Source organism: Apiotrichum porosum, assembly GCF_003942205.1.
Source record: "Apiotrichum porosum strain DSM 27194 chromosome Unknown scaffold_9, whole genome shotgun sequence".
Classification (NCBI taxonomy): domain Eukaryota; kingdom Fungi; phylum Basidiomycota; class Tremellomycetes; order Trichosporonales; family Trichosporonaceae; genus Apiotrichum; species Apiotrichum porosum.
In genome coordinates this window covers 925765-940357 of record NW_021167116.1, presented here as the reverse complement: position 1 = coordinate 940357, position 14593 = coordinate 925765, and the positions used below count along the sequence as shown (strand labels likewise).

Sequence of the window (14593 nt, the reverse complement as noted above, 5' to 3'; positions counted from 1 at the left end):
GGAGTTGCGTGAGGTCGAAAGGTGGTTCTTGGGAGTGTGTAGAAGAGAGCGCGAGCTGCGGGTCGCATATGCTCGAGCGCGATGAAAGTAGACACTTGGGACTGTTGACGGACTGCATTCCCTTGCAGGACATTGGGCCGCAGAGACGATGGAGCCCGGAAATTATTAACCGGGGGTTTCATATAAGAAGTGTAACAGGAGGATCAGATAAGGATACGGATACTGCGACGCGCGTTGACTGACGAGCGAGTGACGCTGTTCATCATACTGCTGCAATCAACCCTCTCCAACCACCTACATCCAGTCATCATGGCCACTGCCGAGGCATCTTCCTCGTCCACCCCCGCTATGGAGCCCGCAAAGATTGAGGCCCTCAAGGCCTACCGTGCCGTGCGTTGCTGACGTCCGCTCCGAGAAGAGAGTAAGCTGACGTCCATGACAGAAGGTCAAGGAGCACTCGCAGATGTCCGAGAACCTCAAGAAGAGTAAGTGAACAGCTGTCTTTTTTGTCATAATGGAAGCTGACTGCCAGTCCGCATGAACATTCGCACGCTCGGCAACGACTATGAGAAGACCGAGGACGACATGAAGGCGCTCCAGAGTGTCGGCCAGATCATCGGCGAGGTGCTCAAGCAGCTTGATGACGAGCGATGTGGGTACCTGGCTCGGCTTCTTGCGCAAGTGCTTACCCATACAGTTATTGTCAAGGCATCGTCCGGTCCCCGTTACGTCGTCTCGTACCGCCCCACTCTCCCCGCTGCCAAGGTAGGTGTCGTTGACGATTAGCCGTTCACCCAAACTGACAGTTCCAGCTCAAGGCCGGTGTCCGTGTCTCGCTGGACATGACTACTCTCACCATCATGCGTATCCTCCCCCGCGAGGTCGACCCCATGGTGTACAACATGTCCCTGGAGGACCCCGGATCGGTCAGCTTTGCGGGTATCGGTGGTCTGGGCGAGCAGGTTCGCGAGCTGCGTGAGGTCATTGAGCTGCCGCTCATGAACCCCGAGCTGTTCGAGGTGAGTTAAGCCCCCCTTCACATGTCTAACTCTCCAGCGTGTTGGCATCAAGCCTCCCAAGGGTGTCCTTCTCTACGGCCCACCAGGAACCGGAAAGACCCTACTCGCGCGTGCAGTCGCCGCAACCCTCAACACCAACTTCCTCAAGGTCGTCTCCTCGGCCATTGTCGACAAGTACATTGGCGAGTCGGCGCGCCTTGTCCGTGAAATGTTTGCGTACGCGCGCGAGCACGAGCCGTGTATCATCTTCATGGACGAGATTGACGCCATTGGTGGTCGTCGTTTCTCCGAGGGCACGTCGGCGGACCGTGAGATTCAGCGTACGCTCATGGAGCTGCTCAACCAGATGGACGGCTTCGACTCGCTCGGCCGCACAAAGCTCATCATGGCCACCAACCGCCCCGACACCCTCGACCCGGCGCTTCTCCGTCCCGGCCGTCTCGACCGCAAGATTGAGATCCCCCTCCCCAACGAGCAGGGCCGTCTCGAGATTCTCAAGATTCACGCAAAGGGAATCAACAAGAGCGGCGACATTGACTACGAGGCGGTCGTCAAGCTTTCGGACGGCTTCAACGGCGCGGACCTGCGCAACATCTGTACCGAGGCCGGCATGTTTGCCATTCGCGACGACCGCGACGCCATTGTGCAGGAGGACCTGATGAAGGCGGTGCGCAAGATCAACGACGCGAAGAAGCACGAGACGACCATGTGAGTAGCTTGATTGTGGACGTACAACAGACATTCGCTGACAGTGTGCAGGGATTACCAGGCGGTGTGATAAGATACATGTAGTTCTACAATTGGAGTTTGATGCAACATCTAGAGTGCATTCTGCGCTGTGGTCTGTGGCTGCGCCTTTTGTTTGTTTATTTCCCTTCCTGCTTGTCTAGAATATCACTTAACATCTTGCTGTTGTTGGTACTACTTGCTGGCGAGGAGCTCGTTGATAAGACGCGAACACCTCTCGACGCCCTCCTTGACGTTTTCCTGGTCGGCCGGTCGCACACGCGGAAGGACGCGGGCAAAGAACCTGTCGGGGTGGAAGACGAGGATGGCGTCTCGCAGTACCTTTCGGCGCGCGCTCTCGGTCGACTTTTTCGGCTCGGTCGCAGCTGCCTCGTCGTCGGCGAGCGCGAACAGAAACGTGCGGACGTTGTCGATGGCGATGTCGTCGGGGCTCAGGACGAAGCTGACCCCTTCACTTCCAGTAGCCGTGTACGCTGGCCAGGGGATGTCGGCGAACTTGAGGTCCATCGATACGACCTCGCCGTCCATGAGAGCGGTACAGCGCGCGCGCCAGACGCGTCGTTCGCCCCGTCTCTGGTCTTCCTCGACACGCCCACGCTCGCGCTTGAGCCTGTCGATGCGTTTGCGTTCCTCGCGCGCGGCGTTCTCACGCTCAATCTCGCGTTGCCGCTCTTTTTCGCGGTTGGCGGCACGACGGCGCTCCATGTCGTCGAGCTCGGCCTTGTGGCGGCGCCGATACATGCCTTCGCGTACCCACTCTGCGTACTCATTCTCGGTCATGTCACCGAGCGGGGGTACTGGTCCAGCGGGGTCCGGGTTGACTTCGCGCGCGGCGTCGCGGAAGGCGGGACGAGACGGGCCCGCATGGGGATGCTGGTGTCGGTTCGGAATGCGTTGCCCAGCATTCGCCCATCCATATGGCTCGAAACGCGCTGCGCTGTAGCCAAACCCGCCGCCGAACCCGCCACCAAGCCTGCCGAACAAACCACCACCAAGTCCGCCATAGTCACCAAACGGGTTACCGCCCATGGCCTCGGCAGCCATCCAAGCCATCTTGTCGGCCCACTCCTCGCGCCCCATGCGGTGGTGCGCGTTATCGGCACCGTCGTCGTCGCTGTCGTCGCTCAGCTGTGTGGCCGGCCGCTTGCCTGCGCGAGGGCCGTATCTTGGCGGCGAGATGGACTCTTCACGTCCTGGGTTTCTGGGTGGCGACCCGCGGCTGCGGCTGCCGCCTCCGTTTGCGCGGGATATCCGCTCTTGCTCGCGCGCCATGCGCCGCTGTTCGCGTCGATACACGCGCGAGGCCTGTTCCGCCTTGGTCTCCTTGCTGCGACGTGTAAGTGGGGGCCTCTGTCGGGGTGGGGGGATGCAAGAGGTGGTGGGTAATGGGTGATGGGAGGACAGACTCTCGTGTCGTTGAGATGATGAGAACATTGTCGTCGACGTCGAGTAGAGAGTGACAAGGGGTACTCACAGCTTGATTTTTGAAGGCGCGGGTATCTCGTAGTCGCTCGAAGGCGGCATCTTGCTGTGTGCCCCCGATCTGGTCGGGTGGCCAAAGGTCGAAGATGCTAGATGAGTTGGGTGGTTCGGAAATCAACAATGGCATGGCGCGTCGGATAATGGCGTGGTGATCAGCGCCACGTGGGTTTACTTCCGTCATACGTCACGTCGCCATGAGCACACCCTGTGTGTCTGCTGTCTGGATCTGTGGATCTGTGGCAAAGACTACCGTTTGCGTAAACTTGCGGAAACTTGTGTAAACATGCTGCATAAGAAGGGTGCTGGGAAGACCTGCGGCCAGCTTCTTAAGGACCACAGAGTCGACCGTGTCGAAGGTGTACAACTTCCAGGTTGTCTGGATAGGGGGATTCGAACCATTGGACATTGGGCCTTCAGCCTGTTCAGCCTGACCTGGAGATATGAGAACGGCGAAAAAGGCGTCGGACGTTTGCACGGCCTCTCAGAGATCAGATAGGAGGACTAAAGTACAAGGATATTGGCTCTAACCCTCCAGATCTCCGGATCTTCCACTGAAGCCTGTTTGACATGAACTACCGTTGCGGCGCAGCACATTAAAATCCATTTTCTCGCTGCAGTTGCACCATTTCGAAACCTGTACGTAACCAACTACTACTGTCCATCAAAAGAAACGCCGGATCTAGCATCTATCCGGGTGGGAGCTTTGTACTATACGCTACACTGGTGGATGTATGTACAGTACGCCTTGCCTAGAAAAAAATGTCCTTTCTGGGGGGTTGGTCTCGGGGGGCTTAACGGCAGCGACCGTTGTGGAGCTTCATGCCCTCCTCGCACTCGGCAACGACGCAGCGACCGCGGATGCAAGCCACGTCAAGGGCACCGAAGATGGTCGAGCAGTCCTCGCCACCCTCGTCGGGGCAGCCGCCGCAGGCCTCGAGGTTAGTCATGACGTCGATGCACTCGTAAATTTCGTAGTTGGCGGGCTGGTGGGCACGCTTCTGCTGGATGCCGAAAGTGGGGACGCGGCACGCCTTCTCGTTGGGCTTGCAGTAAGCCAGACCAAATCCACGACGGGTGGGGACACCCGAAACGCAAGTATCCGCCGAGGGGTCGATGCAGAGAGTGCCACACATGGTGAAGGGGGGTTGGCAGTCCACACCGTACGCACAAAGGTTGGACTGGATGGCGACGGCAGCGTTGATCTCCGTGATGCAGTTGCTGGGCAATTAGTATCGTGGTGACTTGATGAGCACTCACTCGATAAGACAGTTAGCAGCCTCGTTCAAAAACACGGAGTGGCCGGGTTCGTTACAGACGCAGTCGGTCTGAAGAGGGTTGATGCAGCCGGCAGCCTTGGCGCCCTTGACGGAGCACGACTGAACACAGGTGGGGACAGTGTTGGGGCTGAACTGTTAGGTAGGCTATCCGTGGGCAAGAGAGTCCGCGCGTGTACTTACTTGACTGGGGTCTGGGCGTAGACGCTGGCAGCGGCCAGGATGGTGGCAAGGAGAGCAAGACGCATCGTGGATGGAGGGGCTCGGGGGAACTGTGAAGGAGTGAGGAGAACGGAGAAGAAATGTAGAAGAGAGAGGGGCTTGAGAAGAGCCACCCCGGCACTGCCTGTTAATATACATGTGTACTGCCTACTGCTCTGGGATTGGGTCAAGATTTCCGGCGTTTTCAGTGACCGCCGCATGCATCAACAAGTCAGTCGCACCTGTACGCGATGTCTTGCTCTGTTGAACACAACACGCCAGCTCCCAAACCCGGTTAGTGTCTTCTTCGGTGGTCACAGAACTAGAGAGTGGCGCCAAACTGGCATAGCCGGTTGGGACTGGCCTTTCGTCCTCCATGCCCGCGGCAGCAACCAGAACACAACAGCAGTCTAAAGGGTTTTCTGGAGGAGGACGCTCCCCGGATCCATCCGGGGTCGGCGAAGGGCTTGGGCTGTCAGTGAAAGAATTGAGGTGCTAATCCGTTAGGCTGCACAGGCTGGGGGGCTGAGACCACTGTTTGCGGGTCTGAGATCGCTTGGCGGCTGATCACACCCTGCATCCCCCTTGCTTGCCCCATGCATGCATACGCAAAGAGCATGACAGAGGATTGAGCCCCGTGGGCAGAAGCGCTATTTGGTAGTCGGACCTTGCTTTCCCAACTCGGTTGGTATCTATGACATCTGATAGGACCTGACGGGGGACGAGACCCTACCAAGACAAGCTCTAGATAGCTTAGGAGTAGGGGGGCATCGTACTCTCGTGTTGTTTGTTGTTGTCAAGCACCTGTGGACCCATGGGCGTTTTCCCTATGCACCTCTGTGCATCGCGAATGGCCCATTCCGCGTGCCGTTCGTCCGGTCTGGGCAACTGGGTTGTAGTGATCTCAGACGAGACAGTGGCCGTATAACATAGTGGCGCCACGCGCTTGCGTTCCCCCGTGAGTCCATGGCTCGGCGTCCATGCCACTACGATGGTGCGGATGGCATTTGGTATGATAGGCCGATAGTGCCTAACATCTGCTGCTCTGCGGTGTTACTCCTCACCTGCTGGAAATACAGTAAGTCGGCCATGGGTCCGCTGTGATCTGAACGATTCGGAAACAACATGCCGGGATTCGCAAAACATTAGGCGAAGCTAAGCACGATAGCTTAAGCGTGGTTTCCCAACCCTGTCCGTACCAAACATGACCGGTTCAATAGGGCATTACCCGACGGCCCGCAATGGGATATGCATGCATCTCGGTCGCGGTCGACTACGGTACCCTGCTACTTATGCTTGCATTGGTGCCTGCCAGTTCCGTTCAGGCATGACCGAGGCCGAGAACGCTGGTTCCATCTGCCCCTGCTGTCGTGTTCACGACTCGCAGCAAACATTGTTCGAACATGGGAGACCACTGTACCACTGTGACGCGCAGCATCGCCGTCCGCCATGTGGCTCACCTTTGAGTGGTAGTTAACTCGCCGTTGCCCGTCCTACCTGCTCCCAAAAAGGTGACCTTTGTATGACCGGCTACGTCATATTTCCATGTCCTCTGGCTATCAACAGGTTATGAAGCGCTCCATCCTCAGTCATCGAGCCATGCACAAACCACAAAGTCGAATTCCCCCTCCAACCCTCCTCGCCTAGTTAACCAGTCGCGTCGAATGTGAAGCGCATCGACGTATCGCCGGGAAACTTAATCGAGCCGCCTGAAGGAGGCATCTGATTGATCTTGTGCTGAGTCTTCTCGAGAGACGTGCAGCCGTCATGGCAGTTGATGCAGTCGCGGTGGGCCCAACTGTCGTCGCCAGGGTCGGACATGGCCACGAACTGGGACACCATGCCTTGCGCAAATCCAGCAGCGTAGACCTTCTCAGCCTCTTCGTCGGTGCAGGGGTAACTGGCATGGTTGACCTCGCGCTCTTGAACCAACTTGTGACGTGCCTCGTGGGCGCCTGTAGATTGCAAGTTGGTATAAGGAAGAAAGACAGGATGACCGGGGACAGGACTCACGGTAGAAGGACTTGGCGAGGATCCGGTGCGTGACGAACCGGGAGTAGGTGACCGCTTCGGCGCAGTCGATAGCTTGACTGATCCAACCGGCCTTGTGGCTGGAGTGGAGCTCGGCCAACTTGAGAGCGCTGACGGCCATGTTGTGCCACAGGTTGGCCTCACTGTGGGTCAGCCGACTCCGGGGCTCAGGACGTACAGCTGGGCAAGTCCGCACGCGAAGACAACAGTCGAGGTGAAAAGGAGCGGGGACGAGACCCAAGGGTACAGTTCAAAGGCGGCATAATTGTACAGCACCATGGCCTCGCCGAACTTGCGCTGGTTGTACCTGGGTGTGAATATCTGCTGAGAGTGAGGGAAACATACAGGTCGTTTCCAGCCACCTTGAGTTTCTGAACGCCGGCAACGACCTCCTGGAGAGGATCGGCGCGGCGAGCCGTACAGCGCTGGTTGAAGCGGGTTGGCGCGGACCAAGAGCGCTGCTCCTCAGGTTCCTCGGGGGTCTGGGTGGGGACAAGGTCGTAGTTGTCGGCTGCAAGACGGCTGGCAATAGTGCGCAGGCTGAAGACATTGCAGGCAAGGCGTCCACGCTCCCAATTGGGCAGGACCTCGGCGATGAGAATACGGTCAAACACACCACTAGGCCCGACACCGATCCTGAGCCACGAGATTAGACATATGAAGTCTTTGGGTAGGATTATTCTCACTCTTTGTCACACTTGATAATGATATTGCGGTAGAACCTGTCCCTAAAGTCGCCGCCCGAGAGGAGAGCATCAAACGTGGGGAGAACGCCCCAAACTTGGCCATTGAGACTCGTGTCGTGCTGCCTGTAGTGCGCATCCGTGAGAGGAACACGCTCGATGGGGAGCGAGTCTCCACCGCCAGTAAAGTACGAGTGGGCATAGCTATCAGTTGGGAATGGGCTCTTGAACTTGCGGTCTTTTCCCAGGCGGCAAGGGAGGAGGTCGTTGATGTGCTCCAAGGCGGAGAAGGGCACACCCAGCTTGTCCAGTGCCTCTGCTATCTTTCCGCACATGTCGTTCAGTTCCTCGGACATGGTGGTGGTTGATGGATGGTTGATAGGAGTATAGGAGAGTGAGTGGAAACAAGAACGGGTTGGGACGTGGAGAGTGAAGGAGGCTGTAAACCTTCGTCACCTGGGGGTAGGATCGCCCAGGAGTCCAGTCAGCTACGGATCGGCGGATCGGCGGGCCGCGGCTTTGGAGCATCAGCGAGGCCGTTGTTGCAACCAGTCTTTAAAGTGATAGCATTCAGACGAGTGTACAGTGAAATACATGATGATAGGACACTCTGGTGCTCTGCACAGTCTACAGTATGCACTTGGGGTGACGGTCCAGCATTAAACCAAAAAAATAGCCCGAAATTGTCAAAAGGTGGGTCTTCCAAACTATGTAGTGGCCCCCCGAGCCTAGTTGGCGCTTCCCTCCTCTTCAGCAATATTGGACACATTGCACTGGGTATATACATTTTTAGACGCACAGTGCTACATACTTGACTTCTTCCTTTGCCTAGAGCTCCATGTCTACACAGTCGCGTTGAAGGTCTGAGTTTCGGGGTTGAAGCTGATTGATTCGCCGTTGGATAACTGAATACTAAGGCCACCTTCTCTCTGGGCCTTCTCGGCAAGCATGTTCCTGAAGGCAGCATCGGACATGCACAGGTGTTGCGTGTGGCACTTGGCATGGGCCCATGAGCCATCCTTGGGGTCGTTGAGATGTATGCGACTGTAAATGGCGGAGTATGCCGTGGGAGGGTGAGCGAACCAGAGATTTATTGCTATTGGGAGCCTCATCCAGTCCAGACTCTTGATGGGATTGAGCACATTTCCCGCTTCAAAGGAGACTGTTGTCAACATCATGACTGAGAGAGTTAAACTTACTCTTGTAGGCCTTGGCAAGCAGCCTGTGGGTGGTGAAACGCATGTTGATAACTACACCAGCGGTCTCGATGGTCACGTGGTGCCATTCCTTTCTGCGTGCCGAGGCGAGTTTGGCGGCAGTGGTAGCGATGTTGGTCCACAGCTGGCTTTCACTTTTGGTGAGCTACAGCTTCTCCTACTCAACTTACAGGAGCGCAACGCCATACTGGAAAGCGTCGCCCGCCGTAAACAGAAGAGGTGTGCTGGTCCAAGGATACATCTCCATTAGAGCGGTGTAATACGTCCAAAGTGCCGAACCCCAGTTGCGTTGCTTGTAGTGCCTCCAGTCAGCCATGTCCACGAGACCAACGTACTCGTCGCCTTCTTTCTTGAGAGATTCCACACGGGTAACCATTTGGGCCACGGGCTCGATCGTCGCCAACTCCTTGCGCTTGAGGACGGCGTTTTCGAGCTTGTCAAGGTCTGTAGGGCCTACGAAGCCATAATCGTGGAAGACGGCGCGCAGGTGCTTGAGTACGGTCCAGTTGGTGGAGATGCGGGTGTGCTCATGAGCTGGAACACTGCTAGCAATGTTTTCTGGGGTGAAGTCGGTCGTCTTGAAGCTGGAATATACTGTCAACAGTGTCCCTTCAGTGTGCACAGACAGTCAAACGTACGGCTTGTCTGCGGCGAGCGGGAAAGGGGCGACCGCTCCATCCTTGACGAAGGGGAAGATATCCCAGATAGCGCAGTTGAAGGTCGCGTCGGCCTGAGAGTAGTGCTGGGCTTGGAGGGGTGCGGCGCGAGGAATCACCAATGTGTCGCCACCAGCTGTCGCGGGGATGCCCACAGTATAGGATGGCCCCTTGTGCTCTGCCTGGCCGGGGTTGCTCTGCCCAGGTGTCGAGCTGCTCATGGTTTGTGGGATGGGTGTCACGTGAGGGTAGTCGAGTAGGCGATGGATATGTGTGAAGTGGAGAGAAGCAATGTTTGGCGAAGTGGGAAGACCATGGGCGTGTCGAATCTGCGCCCAGTCAGCGAGGGGAAGGATCGTCACAATTCGCTCGGGGCACGGAGGTGACTGGACTACTTTGCGTTCTCGCCTTCCTTCTTGTCTCTACAACATACCTCTGCTCATCCCTATCATCTCAACATGACATTCGGGCCGCTTGGAGACTACATCACCACTTCATCCAACGGCGACAGCCTCGCGGTTGCTCTCAAGGCCGACCGCAAGTTTCCCGTACCGTTTCCAGTCGACTGTTTCCAGCACGTCCCGTACGCTGGCGGTGGCGACTCCCTTCCAGTTTTGGACCGCGTTCCTCTCAGCGCCTCCCACTACACTCAAATTGACAAGACCATGAACGCTCAAATATGGGGTGTCCTTCCAACCCCGATGCAGATCGTCTGCGACAAAGCCAAATTCAAGGACAAGTTCCTCCACGAGATAAGCCCGGCATGCGACGTCCTGTGAGTCTGCCGTGGCCGGTTCTAGCCTCCCACGTAGCAACCTCTAAAACGTCTAATACTGCATGCAGATGCCACCGTAGCGCCAAGGGAGTTCTGGACCGTCGCCACATCCCCCTGGGAATGAGCAAATATGAGCGTGGCCGCATTGCCTGCAACCTTGGTATACTCTTTGTCATCGGTATCCGCCTCGAGATGGATGGCTACCTCCGCGTCAACAGTCTTTTCGCCGCACCGGCATGGAACGACTTCGTGGCACGTGCCAATGTACGCCAACTGGATCCTCTTCCCCAAGTGGTTGCGCTCGCCATGGCAATGAAGCTGGAGGGAAACAAGCTGTGAGCTCGCGAGAACGGTGAGAGTGTGGATTCGGCTGACAGACGACTAGTTACAAGGAGGCAAAATACGGTCAGGCAATGGTGCAGTATCACAACGCAGCGCTGGCCCTCTATCCTTGGGTCTCGACGCCTCTGCTCTTCACATCGAACGCTGCATTTGAGTACGGTGTAGCTCAGCTGTGAGTACCGCACCTTACATCACATCACATCCCAGCACGGCGTTGACTTAGCCACCCTCTCCAAAGCGAGAGTACCCTCTGGTGCAACATGTCCGCCACAGCCCTCCAACTCGCCACCCTCCATCCCGTCAGTAGAGGACTTTGGATCAACACCGCGTACAACTGCGGCGAGGCGGCTTTCCACTTCCGCTTCATTACCCACAACATGCTCGCCAAGGCGTACTGGCGTAAGTGATCTGCGCAGCTCCTCTAGCTCCTCCTCCCTCGTCCGTCCTCCCTCCGCCTTGCTGACGTCGGCAAGGCGCGTACCAAGCCCGCATGGCACTGCACGAGGTCGGCCCGCTCATCGATTTCCCCGTGTCCCCGCCCGTCCGCGACGACATGTACCAGCGCGCGCAGGAATACCTCCTCATTAGCAACTATGTGGCGCTCGCCGACCCGGGCGACGGCAGCTGGGCACACCGCGACTGCCACGACCGCCACGACGGCTGCACGTCCATCGCCAAGGCTCAGCAAAAGCTCGACAACATGTCGCCCGCGGGCGGTACGGTCGCGCTTCCTAGTGGCAAGAGTCTGAAGTTCACTTTCGACAAGTAAGCAGTGGGGGGGGGGGGGGTACGAGATGAGTGGGGAAGTGGGGAGAGCAGGCGGCGCGGACGTGTTCATGATGGTATGTAACTGGAGAGGGGTCGTAATGGACTAGAAATAGCATGGGATGCTTGTTTAAAGTTGGCAACGAGCTGCGGGGCTCAGTCGATGGGGAAACAATGCCGCGTCAGCGTGGCTGCACTTGAACAGCCCTCGCCAGTCTACCACCACACCGCCTGGTCGGCCCATGGCTGATCGCATGCTTGGTTCAATAAACAACGGATACATCGGGAAAGGGGGGATACGGAATTACAGGATGATATGCCTCGCGTCGAAGTACCTGGCGCTCTTGGCAGACATCTTGGGGGTAGATGAAGAAGAGGGGGTGGAGGGTGGGGAGAGGAGAGACGTGTGTCCACACTCCCGCCGTCTGTCTAGAATACTTGCTTCTCGCTTAGCGGCGCTCGACGAGCTGGTCGGTCTCGCCGTCAGCGTACGAGGGGAGGGCCTCGCCCTCCTCCTCGGACTCGATAGCGAAGCCGGCCTCGGCCTGCTTGGCGGCCGCGGCGTCGGTCTGGTTCTGCTTCAGGGCAGCCTTGCCAGCCTTGTAAGCGGCCTTGGCCTGGCGACGGGCGTCGCGACGCTGGCGGCGGGCCTCACGGCGAGCCTCGCGGCCACGACCGCGGCGGAGGCGGACAGCGAGGAAGATGAGCGAGAAGAAGACCTGGAGGACGGCGATGAGGGCGCCAAAGACGAAGAGACGGGCCTCGAGGGGGAGGTTGGCAAAGCCGGCGCAGATGCGCGACGAGAAGTCGTTCCACTTGGCAAGGACGCTCGAGAGCTTGTGCGAGTGGTGCTTGCCGTGCTTGTGGCCCTTGTGCTTGGCCTTGTACTCCTTGTGCTTGTGGTCCTTGTGCTTGTGCTCTTTGTGCTTGTGCTCCTTGTGCTTGTGCTCCTTGTGGTGCGACTTGTGGTGGTGGTCGTCGTCGTCGTCGGACGCCTGGCCGACGGCGGAGGAACCCTCAATGGGGAGGATGTGGACGACACCGCCCTCCATGATGGGGAGCGCAGGCTCAAACTCCTGGACAACACCCTCGACGTCCTCGGGGACGAAGATGGAGTGGTCCGAGCCTTGCTCGCCGTGGTGCTTGCCCTTGCCGTACTTGACCACTGCCGAGTCGGCCATGTGCTCAAAGTGGGGGCGGTTGAGGCCAAGACGCGAGAGGAGCGCGCCGAGGGGACCAGGCGCCCACGAGGCAGTGCCCATGGGAGCGTTGCCGCGCATGCGCTCGGCCATGGCGGCCTTGCCGGGGCAGGGCATCATGCGCTTCTCGGCGGCGGGGGCGCGCGCGTTCGCGTCGGCCTCGGCCTCGCGAGCGCCAAGCTGCACACCGTGGCCGTAACGGACACCTGCATTGTCAAAGATGCTCGGGGCGGCGCTAGCGCCGACGGCTGAGAGGAGGTTAGCTCTGCAAGTTGAGAACGAGGGGTGGTGGAGTTGGGGACGACAAATGTCTGCGCATCGTGTGGGAAACGTGATGGCGCGTTGTCGCCACTCAACTGGCCCCAGTTTCCGAGGCGTTCACACTCACCGAGGACGCCGACGGTGGCGAGGGTGATCTTCATGGTGGGTTGAATGAGTGTGGGCGAGTGTTTCCTTGCTGTACACTGGGGGTGTCGCAGGATATAACGGTGTTGAAAGAACGAGGCAGGTTGCTGTGCAGGTCGACGTAGGTGAACAAACGGCGGGTGTTGTTGGAGCACACTCTGGGCGAACACGGGAACGCGGGAGTAAATTTCAATTATGTGCTTAGGTAATCACACGGATTCCATCCGTTCGCGGCCGATTAGTGTACCAGTGTGTGCTACAGCAGCTGCACAGACAGGTCGTGTTTCGTTGATCGTGTACAATCACTACTATAATACGCTGTCGACTCTTGTTCTTTTGCTCAGAACAGCCCAGCTGCCTCTGTCCTTGCTCTCCCCCGTCACCATTATACCGGCAATGTCTCTGATGCTCCCGTTTCATACTCGGCCCGCCTCTTACCGTTTCACATCCTACACGAGTCGTCCCTTTTCATCCACTGCGACCCCGTTCGAGGTCGCAGGCAGACGCTCCGAATGCGCCCGGCCTGGTGCTTCGAGCTCAGCGTCGTACCCACAGCGAGCGCAGCGCTGGTGCTGGGACAAACTCTGGCGCGCGAGGGCAATGGCCGTAATGTTCAGGACGGCGACCACGAGCAAGACGAGCGCGTACACTCGGCGGTGGCCCATGGTCTCCCACAGTTGGTCCAGGATACCCTCGGCCACCTGGCGCTGAGACAGGTAGTACTCGAGCGCGTCGGCGGACAGTGCTTGGAAGCGGTCACCTGCAGCAGTGTCGCCTCTGCCCGCATCGTCGCCGTAGACCATGTCCACAAACAGGTGTTCCTCGGTCTCGGACCACACTTCGACATAGATACCAAAGTGGTTCAGGATGGCGCTCAGTCGCTCGCCAACGGCTGCGGGCCAGCTCGTGGCAGTGTCGCTGTGGTGGCGGGACGTTGCAGGCAGACTGAGCACTCGCCCAGCACCTGCGTTGGCCAGAAGCGTGCCCGGTTGCGGTTCTGCGGCGGATCCATCCTCGCCAGGCAGGTATCGATCGAGTGGAACGCCCTGCGACCAGTGGGTTGAGAGGGGTGCGGCAGTCACCAAGGAGACTTGTGGTCGTCAGCAACGGTGCTGTACAGTGGGAATCAACTCGACCCGGCTCGCGAGCGAGGCAGATACGCTGATGAGCAGTGCGACTCACCAAGCGCGAGGGTTATAATGGCGAGCTTCATGACTGATGGAGAGTGACTGAACTGGACGGTTGCGTTGGGATGTTGCCGGTGGTGCGCGGGGTGGGAATGTGGCGCGTCCCGACTTGTCGTGTCTAGCGTCCCGCAGGAATGCAAGACCAGTGATGCAGTGAACTGCTGGGCGGGCCAGAGCTTTGTACGACGGGCTGTACCGTTCTTTAGGCTCTATACAGCCTTTTGAAGGGAATGGAAGAGGTGCAAGCAATGATATGAGAATGGGTAGTGGAGAGATCAGAGAGATATCGACGGATGCGGACAATGGCCACAGCCGCTCGTTCATGTCGGGTTTCGTCTCGTGACGTCTTGTCGACCCCCTAGACTCATGCCGTTTGGGCTACACAAGCTCACAAGCATACTCCACCCGAGGCACATGCGGGCCCAGCGCAGCAAGGGTAATGAGGTGGGAGGTCGGAGGGAGCTGCATCACGAGGGGTGCGGCAAGTGTGCAAGGTGTGACTGTCCAAACAATCTACGAACGACCGATGCACCGGGGGGGTTGTTGGTGGATCCAGCTGACATGCCGGCATGGTGTGCGGCAATGTGAGGGGGCCTCTTGTCCGCCAGTG

The 14593-nt window shown here is 58.2% G+C and overlaps 8 protein-coding genes across 8 annotated transcripts; 2 read left to right on the top strand and 6 right to left on the bottom strand.

Annotated features, from left to right (window-relative positions):
• Positions 1-309: 309 nt before the first annotated feature.
• RPT4 (26S proteasome subunit rpt4) lies at positions 310-1797 on the top strand (the record flags this gene model as incomplete). The annotated part of the gene is made up of 7 exons (XM_028624876.1): positions 310-390; positions 443-485; positions 533-652; positions 698-765; positions 813-1019; positions 1057-1727; positions 1779-1797. 7 exons carry the CDS (start codon positions 310-312, stop codon positions 1795-1797), a joined length of 1209 nt encoding a protein of 402 aa, XP_028475044.1.
• A 143-nt stretch (positions 1798-1940) lies between these two features.
• Positions 1941-3290, bottom strand: EHS24_009602 (uncharacterized protein; the record flags this gene model as incomplete). Its single annotated transcript, XM_028624875.1, has 2 exons — positions 1941-3093; positions 3241-3290. 2 exons carry the CDS (start codon positions 3288-3290, stop codon positions 1941-1943), a joined length of 1203 nt encoding a protein of 400 aa, XP_028475043.1.
• Positions 3291-4039: 749 nt separating this feature from the next.
• On the bottom strand, positions 4040-4770 carry EHS24_009601 (uncharacterized protein; the record flags this gene model as incomplete). The annotated part of the gene is made up of 3 exons (XM_028624874.1): positions 4040-4466; positions 4506-4652; positions 4706-4770. The coding sequence occupies 3 exons, from the start codon at positions 4768-4770 to the stop codon at positions 4040-4042; spliced, it is 639 nt and encodes a 212-aa protein (XP_028475042.1).
• A 1600-nt stretch (positions 4771-6370) lies between these two features.
• On the bottom strand, positions 6371-7793 carry EHS24_009600 (uncharacterized protein; the record flags this gene model as incomplete). The annotated part of the gene is made up of 5 exons (XM_028624873.1): positions 6371-6678; positions 6737-6897; positions 6933-7061; positions 7100-7390; positions 7441-7793. 5 exons carry the CDS (start codon positions 7791-7793, stop codon positions 6371-6373), a joined length of 1242 nt encoding a protein of 413 aa, XP_028475041.1.
• A 486-nt stretch (positions 7794-8279) lies between these two features.
• EHS24_009599 (uncharacterized protein) lies at positions 8280-9531 on the bottom strand (the record flags this gene model as incomplete). Its single annotated transcript, XM_028624872.1, has 4 exons — positions 8280-8587; positions 8637-8782; positions 8825-9238; positions 9293-9531. 4 exons carry the CDS (start codon positions 9529-9531, stop codon positions 8280-8282), a joined length of 1107 nt encoding a protein of 368 aa, XP_028475040.1.
• Positions 9532-9768: 237 nt separating this feature from the next.
• EHS24_009598 (uncharacterized protein) lies at positions 9769-11225 on the top strand (the record flags this gene model as incomplete). The annotated part of the gene is made up of 6 exons (XM_028624871.1): positions 9769-10085; positions 10154-10420; positions 10471-10599; positions 10651-10826; positions 10901-11192; positions 11222-11225. The coding sequence occupies 6 exons, from the start codon at positions 9769-9771 to the stop codon at positions 11223-11225; spliced, it is 1185 nt and encodes a 394-aa protein (XP_028475039.1).
• A 416-nt stretch (positions 11226-11641) lies between these two features.
• Positions 11642-12813, bottom strand: EHS24_009597 (uncharacterized protein; the record flags this gene model as incomplete). Its single annotated transcript, XM_028624870.1, has 2 exons — positions 11642-12639; positions 12780-12813. The coding sequence occupies 2 exons, from the start codon at positions 12811-12813 to the stop codon at positions 11642-11644; spliced, it is 1032 nt and encodes a 343-aa protein (XP_028475038.1).
• Positions 12814-13245: 432 nt separating this feature from the next.
• On the bottom strand, positions 13246-14009 carry EHS24_009596 (uncharacterized protein; the record flags this gene model as incomplete). The annotated part of the gene is made up of 2 exons (XM_028624869.1): positions 13246-13886; positions 13979-14009. 2 exons carry the CDS (start codon positions 14007-14009, stop codon positions 13246-13248), a joined length of 672 nt encoding a protein of 223 aa, XP_028475037.1.
• Positions 14010-14593: the final 584 nt, after the last annotated feature.